The 21,220-nt window shown below is 53.4% G+C and overlaps 1 protein-coding gene across 2 annotated transcripts in view; it reads right to left on the reverse strand.

Annotated features, from left to right (window-relative positions):
• Positions 1-21,220, reverse strand: part of IQGAP1 (IQ motif containing GTPase activating protein 1) — a 473,401-nt gene that overhangs the window by 73,219 nt on the left and 378,962 nt on the right. For both annotated transcript variants that reach the window (XM_069625145.1, XM_069625146.1), the window contains one exon: positions 679-911. In XM_069625145.1, the coding sequence (XP_069481246.1) occupies positions 679-911 (233 nt within the window). The remainder of the gene's footprint in view (positions 1-678; positions 912-21,220) is intronic.

Here is a 21,220-nt window from a genome sequence, read left to right on the forward strand (position 1 = left end):
ATGCCACTGAGTTCGAGGAACAGCTCGATAGCATCTGCGTTCGCTCACGGGTTTGCTGAATACACAAAGGGAAGCGTGTGGACTGGTTACATGTCAGGAGGAACATTTCCAGTTCTGAGAGCCCTTTGTTGTACCTAGGATTTGCCCCACGATGAAGTGGTCTCAAGTACCGTTGAACAGACTGGACAGACAATGTATGTGAGAGAAACATAACTGGGAAGCAGGCTTTTAAAACAATATATTCCATATGGCTGAAACTGTTGAATTTAAAATTAACATTTCAGAAACTGATATCTTTCCCCTGACAAGGCCATGCTTCTGACTGAGGATTATTTTCCGATCTTCTATTTATTTGGGCCAATTATAATTATAATTGTTCTTTTATAATGCGCTTAATAACTACGACTGTTTCTAAGCCCAGGATTCGAAACTGTGTTGCTCTGCGTTGTTTTGCTTCCATGACAAACGTGTTGCCCCTGAGCTATCCTCCCGGTCTAATGGTGGAACCAAGTTTCTTGGGATTACTGTCAAAGGGGATATTATCTCTTGGCAACTAGGGATATCGCTCCCGATGGCAAGAGAAGGTCCAGGTTGTATTGCATTTCAGGCAAGACACAATTGCTCCACTCTCCTTTATTTCTGCCAAACCACAACAGTTCCGGATTCTCAAAACTTTACCTGAATTTCTGGTACGACTGTGAGAGATATTCGTTAATGACGCTGAGATGAGCATTGTCTCCTAGGAACATCTTGTTGGAAGCAGCATGCTGCAGCATCTTGGCGATGGAGCCCAGGTTGCGGCGCTGATCTGTGGTTAGCTGACCTCCAGCCGAGAGATCAATGATGTCAAAGGCATCTGGCGCAACAATGGCGGGGTTCATGTAGCGGTAATACAGCAGGTTACCAATGATCTAACAACAGCGAGAGAAGAAACGGGTTCAGTGAGGGTGCTCAGTTACAATGCATGCACCATGTTCAGCGAGGGTGCTCAGTTACAATGCATGCACCATGTTCAGCGAGGGTGCTCAGTTACAATGCATGCACCATGTTCAGGGAGGGTGCTCAGTTACAATGCATGCAACATGTCCAGTGAGGGTGATCAGTTACAATGCATGCAGCACGTTCAGTGACGGTGATCAGTTACAATGCATGCAGCGCGTTCAGTGACGGTGCTCAGTTACAGTGCATGCAACACCTTCAGTGAGGGTGCTCAGTTACAATGCATGCACCATGGTCAGTGAGGGTGCTCAGTTACAATGCATGCAACATGGTCAGTGAGGGTGCTCAGTTACAATGCATGTAGCACGTTCAGTGAGGGTGCTCAGTTACAATGCATGCAACATGGTCAGTGAGGGTGCTCAGTTACAATGCATTCTTTCAAATCTCGCTTCGCCCTATGCCAAGGCCCACAATCTAACTTGCACCCAAAATAAAACGTTGAAATGCCAACTGCACTAATGAAAGCTTCTTATTTCAGCAAACTACACCCCACAGATTAATTGTGAGATTCAGATACAATCAAACACACTGACATTAGCTACCAGCTCTAATCGTGCTCCTTTTGTTACATCTCTGAAAATAAAGATTACAGGAGCAAATGCTGAAACGTTTGACAGACATGTCCTGGTAGCAGAGCAATGCAATGCATGCACAGCTGGGTAAGATCAGTGCTGAAAAAAAGCCATTTGTTGTACAAAATAGGAGGCAAAATCCACTATCCAAGCCTGAGAGTGGGTGTTGTTTTATTTAACAAAAAAAGCTGTTATTAAATGGAAAATGTGAAGAGAAAGTGGGTCACGAAGGAGTTTTCTAAAAGTGTCTGCAAAAACCCCTCATTGGGACAAAGCAACGGGAGGGGGGGGGGGGTCGAAGAAAAAGATTATGAAAAAGTGAACCAACAGTCCTGCATAAGGGCAGCTTTGCAATTCTAACAAATAATGCGGACACACACGTAAGAGAATTTGAAATGTGCAGAATGGTGAGGATTGTAATGCTGGATTAAGGATGGGAGGGATCGTTACTGGTCCCGACCCGTCACCGTCCTTACTACATGAAGGCCGATTGACTTGCCATACAGACTCCCCCACAGAATTTAGTAATGTCTCATGCTCCTCTATGGGGATATAAGGCCCACCGTTCTCTGCCGCCTCCTGTGTATGCACTCAATGACGGTCTGCACTGGACAGGGAGGGTCATGAGCGCAATGGCTCTACGTGCACTAGAGCGGAGCACGGATCCCGCATGCACGAAGTGCTCTCCACTGAGTCCGAAGTATCGGCCCATCTGGAAACCTTCCGTGAATAACATCGAGGATTCTCCAGGCACGGCCTTCTGTGGGATTCTGGTCCCTGGTGTTCACAGAAGCTGGAGAAGAATTCAGCGGTGCAGACATACCTCTCCAGTAGAAGGTCTACAAGACTCCTGGGTTTCCATCACTGCTTCTCTAGAAACTTGAAAAGGTCCGCCAATTCACTCTCCAAGCCGCCAATGAGAGCCTCTGCTTGGTCGTTAGTGGAAGACGTGGAAAGCAGATCATGCACAGGTGGAGCACGCGGCTGATCGGAACCGCTGAAGACATGGATTCGAGAAACTTCTCCTGTAGGGATTCATTTTTTATCAACTTTTTTAAATATACCTAATGGATTCCTGAATCATCTCCTAAAGGGATGGTCTAGTAAAAATTTGTATTTTAAAAATAGATAGGCAACATAAAAAAAAAATACTAGCATTCTCCGTTTTAAAACTTCCTATGTAAAATTTTGAGCTATTCAAGCTCAAAATTCGCAAAAGCGAGCACATGGGCGCAGCCATTTTGTGAAATGGATGCCCTCCTGTGCTGGCTTTTGCAGCACTAATGAAGGAAAAGCCAGCCAGCTGTAGTAAACAAAGGCTACCGCTGGATGGCTTTCCCTTCATTAGTGCTGTAGGCGGAGGACGGGGACCGGAGACCAGAGCAGGAAAGCTGCAGCTGAATCTCGGTAAGTGCTATTTATTTTTTTTTCAAATAATAAGCACTAGCTGCGTTTTTTTTTCTAAGTTTTCCGGGCTGGAGGAGCCCGGAAAACTTAGAAATAAAACCGCAGCCTTAAAAACGTATTTATGTTTGCGGTCGCTTTTGAAGTGACCGCAAACATAAATACAACGTTATTGTGTTGGAAAATGCTGCGGTTTTTCTTTCCAAGTTTCTCAGGCTCCTCCGGCTCGGAGGAGCCTGAGAAACTTGGAAAGAAAAACCGCAGCGTTTTCCAACACAACCGCGTTGTTTCTACCTGAATCTGCTTTCCCATTTGGGGCTCTCCGGCTTATTTCTTTTAACATCATTATGCCAGCAAGATAACCAAGAAGGTTGAGCACTCGCTGTTGTGTTTTGTGTGCATTCTGCAGGTCGCAGGTTCAAATCCTGGCACGGTCAACTCAGCCTTTCCTCCTTCCGAGGTCGAAGAGTACCAAGTTCGGGTGGGTGATATTGTATGTAAATATGCTCCATGTAAAGCGCTTTAGTGAAAGCGCTATATGAGTAACCCAACATTACCATTAGGTCTCCCCAGTAGCTTTTCTGAGTTTTGGACTTTATTTCTCCCCAGCTAGGATTAATCCAGAGCCTGAAAGATTGCGGTTCTGTTTTTGTGTGCACTCTGCGTTAAGAGTCCTTTGTACCCTTAAGGCAGGAGCACCCCAATCGTAACCCATAGTGTCTCAGACAGGGTCCACCTCACGGTCAGTCAATCATGTGGCCAGACTGGAGGCCGCTTTCAGATTGAGTGTAATATGCTGCCACCTTGTGGAATTCATTTTACCTGCTCGGGTCCCGTTTGACCACTCTCCTCCATTTCACGGGATGGTGGCAGGCTCAGGGGTCACGTGACTATTCCTTGCCCCCCTCTGCAGGTGTGTTTGAGAGGAAGTGGACATCGCGCCAACTTGATGCCCGTCTCCCTGGACTGGGGGCATTAGTCAACCGGAAACTAGCAGTTCTGACTGGCATATTGAGATCCCGGTCTGGGAAAGTGTGCTTTCACTTCCTTTGTAAGAGAGAGCCCCCCCCCCCCCCCCCCCGCTGCTGCCCCCAGCCCCGGAGTGCATGAAATGTTGGCATTTAGTGTGTGTTGGAGGTGCTGTGCTGTGCAAGGGGGATAGACGCAGAGCCACTTACCCACTCGCTTGGCCCACTGCTGGACCTCTGCGCTGGCACTCCTGGGAGCCCTGCCTCTCCAGAAGGCCAGGTGGGATGGACTGCAATGCTTGGGGCCACCTGGATCACAGCTCCTGGTCAAAGGCCTGGTCTCTCTCAACCTCCGGACTGTGCCTGCATTGCTGCATCCTGACACCAGAGCCCCTTTGCTGCCAGGCCCCTGAAAGTCTCTGTGCCAAATCAACCAACGTTTCCTTCATCCGGGGGCATCAGGCAAGCACCCGGGCACCATCTCTCCCACCTGAGAAGCTCCAGGGGCCTGTGCTGCCTCTGTTCTAAGGCCACACTGATGACCTCGCCTCGTGGCGCTTCCTTGCCTGGCTCCTATGGGGTGTAACTCTACAGGCACATCTCCAGTAGTCCTTCTTCCTTAGGGTCGTTCTGAAGGAGACCCCTATTCTCAGAAACGGAATCCCGCCCACGAGGATAAACAGGGGCACTTTGCATTACCAGCTACTGCTGCCCACAGCATCTCTGCCTTCCAGCTCTTTGAGGCCAGATCCTCCCCCCTGAAGGCAGGTAAATCCTCATGTATCCGTCCCAAGGGTCTTGTGGCCCTCCCTGCAGCTGTGTGCCCTTTCTGGAACTTATGGGGGTCGCCAAACAATGTGCGCAGTGACCACCAGCTGGGAAGCACCGAACTGCTTCATTAGATCCGGGATATGCCCCTTGCGACTCGCTGCATTGCAGGTGAGTGCTGCAGGCGAGTGCTTTCTTCACAAATCTTCAGCTCTGGGCCGATTCTTTGAGGACGTATGTGGGTTAACACCACACACAGACACTATCAAAACTGCTCCTTCGGAATCATTCGCAGAATGTAGTGTTTTACTTGCCTGTGACTGCATTTTCCCTTCTAGGGAAGACTTTTTCTGAACTCTCTTTTGAAACAGTTTCATTTGCGAGACCGCTTTAACATTCCCTGCTTTGTGAACAGTGCTATAGCCTTCTTCGGTTACGTCACAAGACAAGAAGGCCAAACGTGAACATTACTGTAACATCAATCAAATACAGAAATCTAAATCCTTGTGCCGTGCAACTGCGCTTCGTCACTTGCGATAACGCGTGAAACCTTCGGACCCCTGGGTCCTCTGGGGAGCACTCCTCTGTCTGCTGTGTCCTGGCAGGCCGGGGAAACAGAAGTCTGGTACTTTGAAAACCCTGAACGCAATGTCAGCAGAGCCCCTCTGTCACTGACTGGGACAAAGCAAAGGCCAGATAAGCAGACAAAAGCAGGCTGAGGACGAAATAAAAGAAGCATGAACTTATCCTAAAGGTGCGGCGAGTCTAATGGCGTATGGGCTTCAATTCACTCTTTTGGACAAGTCAGTAAATACCAGGTCTGCAAATGTGCACGTCATCCGAAGTCCAAATACTTAAATGAAAAATATTTTGGGAGAAAATGATTTCCAGGAAAATAAACCTAAAGTACAGATTCTAGTCTGGACACAAGAGTGGAGGAAGAACATGACATAACAGCAGCATGTTTATCCTGCACACCTAGAAGTCATGTTAGTAACACACTGACTCCATGGAAGTCCGACTGCCTGGCTTCTTACATGAAGCAGTCTATATGTGGTGGAGCTGCTGCTCTTGGGAGGGATTGGGCTGTCCAGCCGGTGCAAGGGCTACACGTCCCTGCTGTGTAGCTGGAGTCTCCATGTACCCCTTTCTATGCTCCCAGCAGACACTGCCTGCTCAAGGCCCTTAGGCAAGCGCTGTTCTACAAGGCACCAAACCAAGCATGTGCTGTGGCTACAGTTATTTGCAAAAGAAGGCGCGCGTTCACATCACCTGCAGAGAATGCCACCAATCAGTGCCTCAGTGCAGGAAAGCAGAGAACTAGAAAAGAGAGAAGATACAGCCTTGAGATAAGGGCAGCGCGCAGTAAAAGCAGAAAAGACAGGTTCAAGCAGAGCGAGCGCAACATTCAATGAAATAACCAGTGCGCTATTTATGTTTCTACCACTGGAGGGCGCACGTGTATAAGAAGTGCACTTTTCGTCTGCAGTCCTCGTTTCTATTCTGATGCAAAAACAGAGTACAGCGTAACATTGTTTAGGCACTTAAGGGGCCTGGACTCGCTCAGGGGCAGAATCTATGTCTGCACCCCCGAGGAGGCCGCAGGCAAGGAATCATCAGTGAAATATCTTAACTAGCTAGGGGAGGAGTCTGCAACCCTTGGTTCTCCAGATGTTTTGGACTACAACTCCCATCGTCCCTGACAAGTATAATTAATGGCCAGATATTATGGGAATTGTAGTAGGAAACATCTGGAGAGCCAAAGGTTGCAGACCCCTGAGCTAGGGATACAGGATAAGACTTGGGGCCATGTGTCAAGTTCCCTGCCCCCGCCCAGCCCCCACACTGAAGCAAGCATTTGCAACGCACCACACCTCAGCTTGCAGCCCCCCCCCCCCCCACGGGGCTGCTGTGTGCACACTGGGAAAGGTTTAGCTGCAGAGAGTCTGGGGACCCAGGTCTGAGGTGGCAAACCAGAGATGGCTGGCAAAATAAAGTAGCCACTTTTTCTTTTGAAAAATGTACTGGACATACTTAAACCAAGAGAAGAGCACGCGCCGGACAAGACAAACACCTTCTGCGGGTTTGGCGTCAATCTGCGGAGGCCTTTTTTGTGCTACGTCAGAAAGAAGAATTTGAATGGGCTTGTTTTCTTGGGATCCCCTTTGACATTGCACCCCTTTGTGTGGTGGGCCATTATTATTCTTATTGGGTATTTATTGAGGGTGGGCCTTGCTTCGGGAAGCAACAGAGAGCTTTACAATCATAGGGGGAAGAACAAGTTTAGGGGGCAGCGTGGGGATCTAAAAGCAGGGGTGGGGCACATCTCAAGTAACAAGGGGGGGGGGGGCAGTGGGATCACATCACCCAGTCTCATGTAGGGTGGGGAGGTGAGGGCGAGTGCACCTAGGTGTTAGGGAGGAGCCATTCCTTGAAGAGGAGGGACCTGAGCTCCTTCCTGAAGTGTAGATGCAAGGATGCGAGTCGGGGGTTGATGGGAAGGAGGTTCCAAAGTCCTGGGGCGTAGACAGGTCAAGTCTGCACACTTCCTTACTTAGGTGGATCCTAGGCCCACAGAGATGTTGAGTTTCTCGGGGAGGTAGCTTGGGGCCTTCAGGGCGACACGTTTGTAGATGATGCAGCAGGATGTGATGATAGGGGCTTGGGGACTTCAGGGTGACGGCCTTGCAGATGATGCCGCAGGATGTGATGATAGGTGCTTGGGGACTTCAGGGTGACGGCCTTGTAGATGATGCAGCAGGATGTGATGACGGGGGCCTGGGGACTTCAGGGTGACGGCCTTGCAGATGATGCCGCAGGATGTGATGATAGGTGCTTGGGGACTTCAGGGTGACAGCCTTGTAGATGATGCAGCAGGAGGTGATGACAGGGGCTTGGGGACCTCAGGGTGACGGCCTTGTAGATGATGCAGCAGGATGTGATGATAGGGGCTTGGGGACTTCAGGGTGACGGCCTTGTAGATGATGCAGCAGGATGTGATGATAGGGGCTTGGGGACTTCAGGGTGACGGCCTTGTGATGATGCAGCAGGATGTGATGACGGGGGCTTGGGGACTTCAGGGTGACGGCCTTGTAGATGATGCAGCAGGATGTGATGACAGGGGCTTGGGGACTTCAGGGTGACGGCCTTGTAGATGATGCAGCAGGATGTGATGATAGGGGCTTGGGGACTTCAGGGTGACGGCCTTGTAGATGATGCAGCAGGATGTGATGATGGGGGCTTGGGGACTTCAGGGTGACAGCCTTGTAGATGATGCAGCAAGATGTGATGATAGGAGCTTGGGGACTTCAGGGTGACAGCCTTGTAGATGATGCAGCAGGATGTGATGATGGGGGCTTGGGGTCCTCAGGGTGAGATCCTTGTAGATGATACAGCAGGATGTGATGATAGGGGCTTGGGGACTTCAGGGTGACAGCCTTGTAGATGATGCAGCAGCATGTGATGTTAGGAGCTTGGGGACTTCAGGGTGACAGCCTTGTAGATGATGCAGGAGGTGATGTTAGGGGCTTGGGGACTTCAGGGTGACAGCCTTGTAGATGATGCAGCAGGATGTGGTGACGGGGTCTTGGGGTCTTCGGGGTGACAGCCTTGCAGATGATGCAGCAGGATGTGATGATAGAGGCTTGGGGCCTTCAGGGTGACGGCCTTGTAGATGATGCAGCAGGTGTGATGATATGGGCTTGGGAACCTCAGGGTGACAGCCTTGTAGATGATGCAGCAGGAGGTGATGATAGGAGCTTGGGGCCTTCAGGGTGACAGCCTTGTAGATGATGCAGCAGGATGTGATGATAGGGGCTTGGGGACTTCAGGGTGACGGCCTTGTAGATGATGCAGCAGGATGTGATGATGGGGGCTTGGGGACTTCAGGGTGACGACCTTGTAGATGATGCAGCAGGAGGTGATGACAGGGGCTTGGGGACTTCAGGGTGATAGTCTTGTAGATGATGCAGCAGGATGTGATGATAGGGGCTTGGGGACTTCGGGGTGACGGCCTTGTAGATGATGCAGCAGGATGTGGTGACGGGGGCTTGGGGTCTTCGGGGTGACAGCCTTGTAGATGATGCAGCAGGATGTGATGACGGGGGCTTGGGGACTTCAGGGTGACGGCCTTGTAGATGATGCAGCAGGATGTGATGACAGGGGCTTGGGGACTTCAGGGTGACAGCCTTGTAGGTGATGCAGCAGGATGTGATGACAGGGGCTTGGGGACCTCAGGGTGACAGCCTTGTAGGTGATGCAGCAGGATGTGATGACAGGGGCTTGGGGACCTCAGGGTGACAGCCTTGTAGATGATGCAGCAGGATGTGATGACGGGGGCTTGGGGACTTCAGGGTGACGGCCTTGTAGATGATGCAGCAGGATGTGATGACGGGGGCTTGGGGACTTCAGGGTGACGGCCTTGTAGATGATGCAGCAGGATGTGATGACAGGGGCCTGGGGACTTCAGGGTGACGGCCTTGTAGATGATGCAGCAGGATGTGATGACAGGGGTTTGGGGTCTTCAGGGTGACCCCCTTGTAGATGATGCAGCAGGAGGTGATGTTAGGGGCTTGGGGACTTCAGGGTGACAGCCTTGTAGATGATGCAGCGTGGTGTGATGATAGGGGCTTGGGGACTTCAGGGTGACAGCCTTGTAGATGATGCAGCAGGATGTGATGATAGGGGCCTGGGGACTTCAGGGTGACGGCCTTGTAGATGATGCAGCAGGATGTGATGATAGGGGCTTGGGGACTTCAGGGTGACGGCCTTGTAGATGATGCAGCAGGATGTGATGATAGGGGCTTGGGGACTTCAGGGTGACAGCCTCACAGATGATGCAGCAGGATGTGATGATGTGATGATAGGGGCTTGGGGACTTCAGGGTGACGGCCTTGTAGATGATGCAGCAGGATGTGATGATAGGGGCTTGGGGACTTCAGGGTCTCAGCCTTGTAGATGATGCAGCAGGATGTGATGACGGGGGCTTGGGGACTTCAGGGTGACAGCCTTGTAGATGATGCAGCAGGATGTGATGATAGGGGCTTGGGGACTTCAGGTTGACGGCCTTGTAGATGATGCAGCAGGATGTGATGATAGGGGCTTGGGGACTTCAGGGTCTCAGCCTTGTAGATGATGCAGCAGGATGTGATGACGGGGGCTTGGGGACTTCAGGGTGACAGCCTTGTAGATGATGCAGCAGGATGTGATGATGGGGGCTTGGGGACTTCAGGGTGACATCCTTGTAGATGATGCAGCAGGAGGTGATGACGGGGTCTTGGGGTCTTCGGGGTGACAGCCTTGTAGATGATGCAGCAGGAGGTGATGATGGGGGCTTGGGGACTTCGGGGTGACATCCTTGTAGATGATGCAGCAGGATGTGATGACGGGGTCTTGGGGTCTTCGGGGTGACAGCCTTGTAGATGATGCAGCAGGAGGTGATGACAGGGGCTTGGGGCCTTCAGGGTGATGGCCTTGTAGATGATGCAGCAGGAGGTGATGATAGGGGTTTGGGGACTTCAGGGTGACGGCCTTGTAGATGATGCAGCAGGAGGTGATGATAGGGGCTTGGGAACTTCAGGGTGACGGCCTTGCAGATGATGCAGCAGGATGTGATGATGGGGGCTTGGGGACTTAAGGGTGACCGCCTTGTAGATGATGCAGCAGGAGGTGATGACGGGGGCTTGGGGACTTCAGGGTCACGGCCTTGCAGATGATGCAGCAGGAGGTGATGACGGGGGCTTGGGGACTTCAGGGTGACTGCCTTGTAGATGATGCAGCAGGATGTGATGACAGGGGCTTGGGGACTTCGGGGTGACGGCCTTGTAGATGATGCAGCAGGATGTGATGACGGGGGCTTGGGGACTTCGGGGTGACAGCCTTGTAGATGATGCAGCAGGGTGTGGTGACGGGGGCTTGGGGTCTTCGGGGTGACGGCCTTGTAGATGATGCAGCAGGGTGTGATGATGGGGGCTTGGGGACTTCAGGGTGACGGCCTTGTAGATGATGCAGCAGGATGTGATGACAGGGGCTTGGGGACTTCAGGGTGACAGCCTTGTAGGTGATGCAGCAGGATGTGATGACAGGGGCTTGGGGACCTCAGGGTGACAGCCTTGTAGGTGATGCAGCAGGATGTGATGACAGGGGCTTGGGGACCTCAGGGTGACAGCCTTGTAGATGATGCAGCAGGATGTGATGATAGGGGCTTGGGGACTTCAGGGTGACAGCCTTGTAGATGATGCAGCAGGATGTGATTACGGGGGCTTGGGGACTTCAGGGTGACGGCCTTGTAGATGATGCATAGGGGCCTGGGGACTTCAGGGTGACGGCCTTGTAGATGATGCAGCAGGATGTGATGATAGGGGTTTGGGGTCTTCAGGGTGACCCCCTTGTAGATGATGCAGCAGGAGGTGATGTTAGGGGCTTGGGGACTTCAGGGTGACAGCCTTGTAGATGATGCAGCGTGGTGTGATGATAGGGGCTTGGGGACTTCAGGGTGACAGCCTTGTAGATGATGCAGCAGGATGTGATGATAGGGGCCTGGGGACTTCAGGGTGACGGCCTTGTAGATGATGCAGCAGGATGTGATGATAGGGGCTTGGGGACTTCAGGGTGACGGCCTTGTAGATGATGCAGCAGGATGTGATGATAGGGGCTTGGGGACTTCAGGGTGACAGCCTCACAGATGATGCAGCAGGATGTGATGATGTGATGATAGGGGCTTGGGGACTTCAGGGTGACGGCCTTGTAGATGATGCAGCAGGATGTGATGATAGGGGCTTGGGGACTTCAGGGTGACGGCCTTGTAGATGATGCAGCAGGATGTGATGATAGGGGCTTGGGGACTTCAGGGTGATAGTCTTGTAGATGATGCAGCAGGATGTGATGATAGGGGCTTGGGGACTTCAGGTTGACGGCCTTGTAGATGATGCAGCAGGATGTGATGATAGGGGCTTGGGGACTTCAGGGTCTCAGCCTTGTAGATGATGCAGCAGGATGTGATGACGGGGGCTTGGGGACTTCAGGGTGACAGCCTTGTAGATGATGCAGCAGGAGGTGATGATGGGGGCTTGGGGACTTCAGGGTGACATCCTTGTAGATGATGCAGCAGGATGTGATGACGGGGTCTTGGGGTCTTCGGGGTGACAGCCATGTAGATGATGCAGCAGGAGGTGATGATGGGGGCTTGGGGACTTCAGGGTGACATCCTTGTAGATGATGCAGCAGGATGTGATGACGGGGTCTTGGGGTCTTCGGGGTGACGGCCTTGTAGATGATGCAGCAGGAGGTGATGACAGGGGCTTGGGGCCTTCAGGGTGATGGCCTTGTAGATGATGCAGCAGGATGTGATGATAGGGGTTTGGGGACTTCAGGGTGACGGCCTTGTAGATGATGCAGCAGGAGGTGATGATAGGGGCTTGGGAACTTCGGGGTGACGGCCTTGCAGATGATGCAGCAGGATGTGATGACGGGGGCTTGGGGTCTTCGGGGTGACAGCCTTGTAGATGATGCAGCAGGATGTGATGATAGGGGCTTGGGGACTTCAGGGTGACGGCCTTGTAGATGATGAGGCAGGATGTGATGATAGGGGCTTGGGGACTTCAGGGTGACAGCCTTGCAGATGATGCAGCAGGATGTGATGATGGGGGCTTGGGGACTTAAGGGTGACCGCCTTGTAGATGATGCAGCAGGAGGTGATGACGGGGGCTTGGGGACTTCAGGGTGACGGCCTTGTAGATGATGCAGCAGGATGTGATGACAGGGGCTTGGGGACTTCAGGGTGACGGCCTTGTAGATGATGCAGCAGGATGTGATGACAGGGGCTTGGGGCCTTCAGGGTGACGGCCTTGTAGATGATGCAGCAGGATGTGATGACAGGGGCTTGGGGACTTCAGGGTGACGGCCTTGTAGATGATGCAGCAGGATGTGATGATAGGGGCTTGGGGACGTCAGGGTGACAGCCTTGTAGATGATGCAGCAGGATGTGATGATAGGGGCTTGGGGACGTCAGGGTGACAGCCTTGTAGATGATGCAGCAGGATGTGATGATAGGGGCTTGGGGACGTCAGGGTGACAGCCTTGTAGATGATGCAGCAGGATGTGATGACGGGGGCGTGGGAACTTCAGGGTGATGGCCTTGTAGATGATGCAGCAGGAGGTGATGATAGGGGCTTGGGGACTTCAGGGTGACAGCCTTGTAGATGATGCAGCAGGATGTGATGACAGGGGCTTGGGGACTTCAGGGTGACGGCCTTGTAGATGATGCAGCAGGATGTGATGACAGGGGCTTGGGGACTTCAGGGTGACAGCCTTGTAGATGATGCAGCAGGATGTGATGACAGGGGCTTGGGGACTTCAGGGTGACGGCCGTGTAGATGATGCAGCAGGATGTGATGATAGGGGCTTGGGGACTTCAGGGTGACAGCCTTGCAGATGATGCAGCAGGAGGTGATGATTTGAGCTTGGGGACTTCAGGGTGACGGCCGTGTAGATGATGCAGCAGGATGTGATGATAGGGGCTTGGGGACTTCAGGGTGACGGCCTTGCAGATGATGCAGCAGGAGGTGATGATTGGAGCTTGGGGACTTCAGGGTGACGGCCGTGTAGATGATGCAGCAGGATGTGATGATAGGGGCTTGGGGACTTCAGGGTGACGGCCTTGCAGATGATGCAGCAGGATGTGATGATAGGGGTTTGGGGTCTTCAGGGTGACGGCCTTGTAGATAATGCAGCAGGATGTGATGATAGGGGCTTGGGGACTTCAGGGTGACGGCCTTGTAGATGATGCAGCAGGATGTGATGATGGGGGCTTGGGGTCCTCAGCGTGAGATCCTTGTAGATGATGCAGCAGGATGTGATGATAGGGGCTTGGGGACTTCAGGGTGACGGCCTTGTAGATGATGCAGCAGGATGTGATGACAGGGGCTTGGGAACTTCAGGGTGACGGCCCTGTAGATGATGCAGTGTGGTGTGATGATAGGGGCTTGGGAACTTCAGGGTGACGGCCTTGTAGATGCAGTAGGATGTGATGATGGGGGCTTGGGGCCTTCAGGGTGACGGCCTTGTAGATGATGCAGCATGATGTGATGATAGGGGCTTGGGGACTTCAGGGTGACGGCCTTGTAGATGATGCAGCAGGATGTGATGATAGGGGCTTGGGGACTTCAGGGTGACGGCCTTGTAGATGATGCAGCAGGATGTGATGATGGGGGCTTGGGGACTTCAGGGTGACAGCCTTGTAGATGATGCAGCAGGATGTGATGATAGGGGCTTGGGGACTTCAGGGCGACGGCCTTGTAGATGATGCAGCAGGATGTGATGATAGGGGCTTGGGGACTTCAGGGCGACAGCCTTGTAGATGATGCAGCAGGATGTGATGATAGGGGCTTGGGGACTTCAGGGTGACAGCCTTGTAGATGATGCAGCAGGATGTGATGATAGGGGCTTGGGAACTTCAGGGTGACGGCCTTGTAGATGATGCAGCAGGATGTGATGATAGGGGTTTGGGGACTTCAGGGTGACGGCCTTGTAGATGATACAGCAGGATGTGATGATAGGGGCTTGGGGACATCAGGGTGACAGCCTTGCAGATGATGAGGCAGGATGTGATGATAGGGGCTTGGGGACTTCAGGGTGACGGCCTTGTAGATGATACAGCAGGATGTGATGACGGGGGCTTGGGAACTTCAGGGTGATAGCCTTGTAGATGATGCAGCAGGATGTGATGATAGGGGTTTGGGGACTTCAGGGTGACAGCCTTGCAGATGATGAGGCAGGATGTGATGATGGGGGCTTGGGGACTTCAGGGTGACAGCCTTGTAGATGATGCAGCAGGATGTGATGACGGGGGCTGGGGGACCTCAGGGTGACATCCTTGTAGATGATGCAGCAGGATGTGATGACGGGGGCTTGGGGACCTCAGGGTGACATCCTTGTAGATGATGCAGCAGGATGTGATGACGGGGGCTTGGGGACCTCAGGGTGACATCCTTGTAGATGATGCAGCAGGATGTGATGCCAGGGGCTTGGGGACTTCAGGGTGACGGCCTTGTAGAGGATGCAGCAGGAGGTGATGATAGGGGCTTGGGGACTTCAGGGTGACGGCCTTGTAGATGATGCAGCAGGATGTGATGACAGGGGCTTGGTGACTTCAGGGTGACGGCCTTGTAGATGATGCAGCAGGAGGTGATGATAGGGGCTTGGGGACTTCAGGGTGACGGCCTTGTAGATGATGCAGCAGGATGTGATGATAGGGGCTTGGGGACTTCAGGGTGACGGCCTTGTGATGATGCAGCAGGATGTGATGATAGGGGCTTGGGGACTTCAGGGTGATGGCCTTGTAGATGATGCAGCAGGATGTGATGATAGGGGCTTGGGGACTTCAGGGTGACGGCCTTGTAGATGATGCAGCAGGATGTGATGATGGGGGCTTGGGGACTTCAGGGTGACGACCTTGTAGATGATGCAGCAGGATGTGATGATAGGGGCTTGGGGACTTCAGGGTGATGGCCTTGTGATGATGCAGCAGGATGTGATGATAGGGGCTTGGGGACTTCAGGGTGATGGCCTTGTGATGATGCAGCAGGATGTGATGATAGGTGCTTGGGGACTTCAGGGTGACAGCCTTGTAGATGATGCAGCAGGATGTGATGATGGGGGCTTGGGGACTTCAGGGTGACGACCTTGTAGATGATGCAGCAGGATGTGATGATAGGGGCTTGGGGACTTCAGGGTGACGGCCTTGCAGATGATGCAGCAGGATGTGATGATAGGGGTTTGGGGACTTCAGGGTGACTTCCTTGTAGATGATGCAGCAGGAGGTGATGATAGGGGCTTGGGGACTTCAGGGTGACGGCCTTGCAGATGATGAGGCAGGATGTGATGATAGGGGCTTGGGGACTTCAGGGTGACGGCCTTGCAGATGATGCAGGAGGATGTGATGATAGGGGCTTGGGGACTTCAGGGTGACGGCCTTGTAGATGATGCAGCAGGATGTGATGATGGCGGCTTGGGAACTTCAGGGTGACGGCCTTGTAGATGATACAGCAGGATGTGATGACGGGGGCTTGGGAACTTCAGGGTGACGGCCTTGCAGATGATGCAGCAGGATGTGATGATAGGGGCTTGGGGACTTCAGGGTGATGGCCTTGCAGATGATGCAGCAGGATGTGATGATAGGGGCTTGGGGACTTCAGGGTGACGGCCTTGTAGATGATGCAGCAGGAGGTGATGACAGGGGCTTGGGGACTTCAGGGTGACGGCCTTGTAGATGATGCAGCAGGATGTGATGATAGGGGCTTGGGGACTTCAGGGTGACAGCCTTGTAGATGATGCAGCAGGATGTGATGATAGCGTTTTGGGGACTTCAGGGTGACCGCCTTGTAGATGATGCAGCAGGATGTGATGATAGCGTTTTGGGGACTTCAGGGTGACCACCTTGTAGATGATGCAGCAGGATTAGATGACAGGGGCTTGGGGACTTCAGGGTGACAGCCTTGTAGATGATGCAGCAGGAGGTGATGACAGGGGCTTGGGGACTTCAGGGTGACGGCCGTGTAGATGATGCAGCAGGAGGTGATGATAGGGGCTTGGGGACTTCAGGGTGACGGCCTTGTAGATGATGCAGCAGGATGTGATGATGGGGGTTTGGGGACTTCAGGGTGACGGCCTTGTAGATGATGCAGCAGGATGTGATGATAGGGGTTTGGGGTCTTCAGGGTGACCCCCTTGTAGATGATGCAGCAGGATGTGATGATGGGGGCTTGGGGACTTCAGGGTGACGGCCTTGCAGATGATGCAGCAGGATGTGATGATGGGGGCTTGGGGACTTCAGGGTGACGGCCTTGTAGATGATGCAGCAGGATGTGATGATGGGGAGCTTGGGGACTTCAGGGTGACGGCCTTGCAGATGATGCAGCAGGATGTGATGATGGGGGCTTGGGGACTTCAGGGTGACGGCCTTGTAGATGATGCAGCAGGATGTGATGACGGGGCTTGGGGACTTCAGGCTGACGGCCTTGTAGATGATGCAGCAGGATGTGATGATAGGGGCTTGGGAACTTCAGGGTGACGGCCTTGTAGATGATGCAGCAGGATGTGATGATAGGGTTTGGGGACTTCAGGGTGACGGCCTTGTAGATGATGCAGCAGGATGTGATGATGGGGGCTTGGGGACTTCAGGGTGACGGCCTTGTAGATGATGCAGCAGGATGTGATGATAGGGGCTTGGGGACTTCAGGGTGACAGCCTTGCAGATGATGAGGCAGGATGTGATGATAAGGGCTTGGGGACTTCAGGGTGACGGCCTTGTAGATGATACAGCAGGATGTGATGACGGGGGCTTGGGAACTTCAGGGTGACGGCCTTGCAGATGATGCAGCAGGATGTGATGATAGGGGGTGGGGGCTTCAGGGCGACGGCCTTGCAGATGATGCAGCAGGAGGTGATGATAGGGGTTTGGGGTCTTCAGGGTGACAGCCTTGTAGATGATGCAGCAGGATGTGATGATAGGGGCTTGGGGACTTCAGGGTGACAGCCTTGTAGATGATGCAGCAGGATGTGATGATAGGAGCTTGGGGACTTCAGGGTGGCAGCCTTGTAGATGATGCAGCAGGATGTGATGATGGGGGCTTGGGGTCCTCAGCGTGAGATCCTTGTAGATGATGCAGCAGGATGTGATGATAGGGGCTTGGGGACTTCAGGGTGACGGCCTTGTAGATGATGCAGCAGGATGTGATGATAGGGGCTTGGGGACTTCAGGGTGACGGCCTTGTAGATGATGCAGCAGGATGTGATGACGGGGGCTTGGGGACTTCAGGGTGACGGCCTTGTAGAGGATGCAGCAGGAGGTGATGACATGGGCTTGGGGACTTCAGGGTGACGGCCTTGTAGATGATGAAGCAGGGATGTGATCATGGGGGCTTGGGGACTTCAGGGTGACAGCCTTGTAGATGATGCTGCAGGATTTGATGATGGGGGGCTTGGGGTCTACAGGGCGACAGCCTTGTAGATGATGCAGCAGGATGTGATAGGGGCTTGGGGACTTCAGGGTGACGGCCTTGTAGATGATGCAGCAGGATGTGATGACGGGGGCTTGGGGACTTCGGGATGTCGGGGTGACAGCCTTGTAGATGATGCAGCAGGATGTGATGATAGGGGCTTGGGTACTTCAGGGTGACGGCCTTGTAGATGATACAGCAGGATGTGATGAAAGGGGTTAGGGGTCTTCAGGGTGACGGCCTTGCAGATGATGCAGCAGGATGTGATGATAGGGGCTTGGGGACTTCAGGGTGACAGCCTTGTAGATGATGCAGCATGATGTGATGATAGGGGCTTGGGGACTTCAGGGTGACAGCCTTGCAGATGATGCAGCAGGAGGTGATGATAGGGGCTTGGGGACTTCAGGGTGACAGCCTTGTAAATGATGCAGCATGATGTGATGATAGGGGCTTGGGGACCTCAGGGTGACAGCCTTGCAGATGATGCAGCAGGATGTGATGATAGGGGCTTGGGGACTTCAGGGTGACAGTCTTGTAGATGATGCAGCAGGATGTGATGATGGGGGCTTGGGAATTTCAGGGTGACGGCCTTGTAGATGATGCAGCGTGGTGTGATGATAGGGGCTTGGGAACTTCAGGGTGATGGCCCTGTAGATGATGCAGCAGGAGGTGATGACGGGGGCTTGGGGACTTCAGGGTGACAGCCTTGTAGATGATGCAGCAGGAGGTGATGCTAGGGGCTTGGGGCCTTCAGGGTGACATCCTTGTAGATGATGCAGCAGGAGGTGATGATAGGGGCTTGGGGACTTCAGGGTCACAGCCTTGTAGATGATGCAGCAGGATATGATGATAGGGGTTTGGGGACTTCAGGGTGACAGCCTTGTAGGTGATGCAGCAGGATGTGATGACAGGGGCTTGGGGGCTTCAGGGTGACAGCCTTGTAGATGATGCAGCAGGATGTGATGACAGGGGCCTAGGGACTTCAGGGTGACAGCCTTGTAGATGATGCAGCAGGATGCGATGACGGGGACTTCAGGGTGACAGCCTTGTAGATGATGCAGCAGGATGTGATGACGGGGGCTTGGGGACTTCAGGGTGACGGCCTTGTAGATGATGCAGCAGGAGGTGATGACAGGGGCTTGGGGTCTTCAGGGTGACAGCCTTGTAGATGATGCAGCAGGATATGATGATGGGGGCTTGGGGACTTCAGGGTGACAGCCTTGTAGATGATGCAGGAGGATGTGATGATAGGGGCTTGGGGCCTTCAGGGCGACAGCCTTGTAGTTGATGCAGCAGGATGTGATGATAGGGGCTTGGGGACTTCAGGGTGACGGCCTTGTAGATGATGCAGAAGGATGTGATGATAGGGGCTTGGGGTCTTCAGGGTGACGACCTTGTAGATGATGCAGCAGGATGTGATGCCGGAGGCTTGGGAACTTCAGGGTGACAGCCTTGTAGATGATGCAGCAGGATGTGATGACGGGAGCTTGGGGATCTCAGGGTGACAGCCTTGTAGTTGATGCAGCAGGATGTGATGACGGGAGCTTGGGGATCTCAGGGTGACACCCTTGTAGATGATTCAGCAGGATGTGATGATGGGGGCTTGGGGACTTCAAGGTGACCACCTTGTAGGTGATGCAGCAGGATGTGACGACAGGGGCTTGGGGACTTCAGGGTGACGGCCTTGCAGATGATGCAGCAGGATGTGATGATACGGGCTTGGGGACTTCAGGGTGACGGCCTTGTAGATGATGCAGCAGGATGTGATGACGGGGGCTTGGGGTCTTCAGGGTGACAGCCTTGTAGATGATGCAGCAGGATGTGATGACAGGGGCTTGGGGTCTTCAGGGTGACGGCCCTGTAGATGATGCAGCAGGAGGTGATGATAGGGTCTTGGGAACTTCAGGGTGACAGCCTTGTAGAGGATGCAGCAGGAGGTGATGACAGGGGCTTGGGGTCTTCAGGGTGACGGCCCTGTAGATGATGCAGCAGGATGTGATGATACGGTCTTGGGGACTTCAGGGTGACGGCCTTGAAGATGATGCAGCAGGATGTGATGATACGGGCTTGGGGACTTCAGGGTGACGGCCTTGTAGACAATGCAGCAGGATGTGATGATAGGGGCTTGGGGACTTCAGGGTGACAGCCTTGTAGATGATGCAGCAGGAGGTGATGATAGGGGCTTGGGGCCTTCAGGGTGACAGCCTTGTAGATGATGCAGCAGGAGGTGATGATAAATGCTTGGGGCCTTCAGGGTGACAGCCTTGTAGATGATGCAGCAGGATGTGATGATAGGGGCTTGGGGACTTCAGGGTGACAGCCTTGTAGATGATGCAGCAGGAGGTGATGATAGGGGCTTGGGGCCTTCAGGGTGAGAGCCTTGTAGATGATGCAGCAGGATGTGATGATGGGGGTTTGGGGACTTCAGGGTGACGGCCTTGCAGATGATGCAGCAGGATGTGATGACAGGGGCTTGGGGACTTCAGGGTGAGAGCCTTGTAGATGATGCAGCAGGATGTGATGATAGGGGCCTGGGGACTTCAGGGTGACGGCCTTGTAGATGATGCAGCGTGGTGTGATGATAGGGGCTTGGGGACTTCAGGGTGACAGCCTTGTAGATGATGCAGCAGGATGTGATGATAGGGGCCTGGGGACTTCAGGGTGACGGCCTTGTAGATGATGCAGCAGGATGTGATGATCGGGGCTTGGGGCCTTCAGGGTGACGGCCTTGCAGATGATGCAGCAGGATGTGATGATGGGGGCTTGGGAATTTCAGGGTGACGGCCTTGTAGATGATGCAGCAGGATGTGATGATGGGGGCTTGGGGACTTCAGGGTGACGGCCTTGTAGATGGTGCAGCAGGATGTGATGACGGGGGCTTGGGGACTTCAGGGTGACGGCCTTGCAGATGATGCAGCAGGATGTGATGATAGGGGCTTGGGGACTTCAGGGTGACGGCCTTGTAGATTATGCAGCAGGATGTGATGATAGGGGCTTGGGGACTTCAGGGTGACGGCCTTGCAGATGATGCAGCAGGATGCAATGACGGGGGCTTGGGGACTTCAGGGTGACAGCCTTGTAGATGATGCAGCAGGAGGTGATGATAGGGGCTTGGGGACTTCAGGGTGACGGCCTTGTAGATGATGCAGCAGGATGTGATGATAGGGGCTTGGGGACTTCAGGGTGACGGCCTTGTAGGGGATGCAGTAGGATTAGATGACAGGGGCTTGGGGACTTCAGGGTGACAGCCTTGTAGATGATGCAGCGTGGTGTGATGATAGGGGCTTGGGGACTTCAGGGTGACAGCCTTGTAGATGATGCAGCAGGATGTGATGATAGGGGCCTGGGGACTTCAGGGTGACGGCCTTGTAGATGATGCAGCAGGATGTGATGATAGGGGCTTGGGGACTTCAGGGTGACGGCCTTGTAGATGATGCAGCAGGATGTGATGATAGGGGCTTGGGGACTTCAGGGTGACAGCCTTGTAGATGATGCAGCAGGATGTGATGACGGG

Source organism: Ambystoma mexicanum, chromosome 11 (assembly GCF_040938575.1).
Source record: "Ambystoma mexicanum isolate Mex_15411 chromosome 11, UKY_AmexF1_1, whole genome shotgun sequence".
NCBI lineage: Eukaryota > Metazoa > Chordata > Amphibia > Caudata > Ambystomatidae > Ambystoma > Ambystoma mexicanum.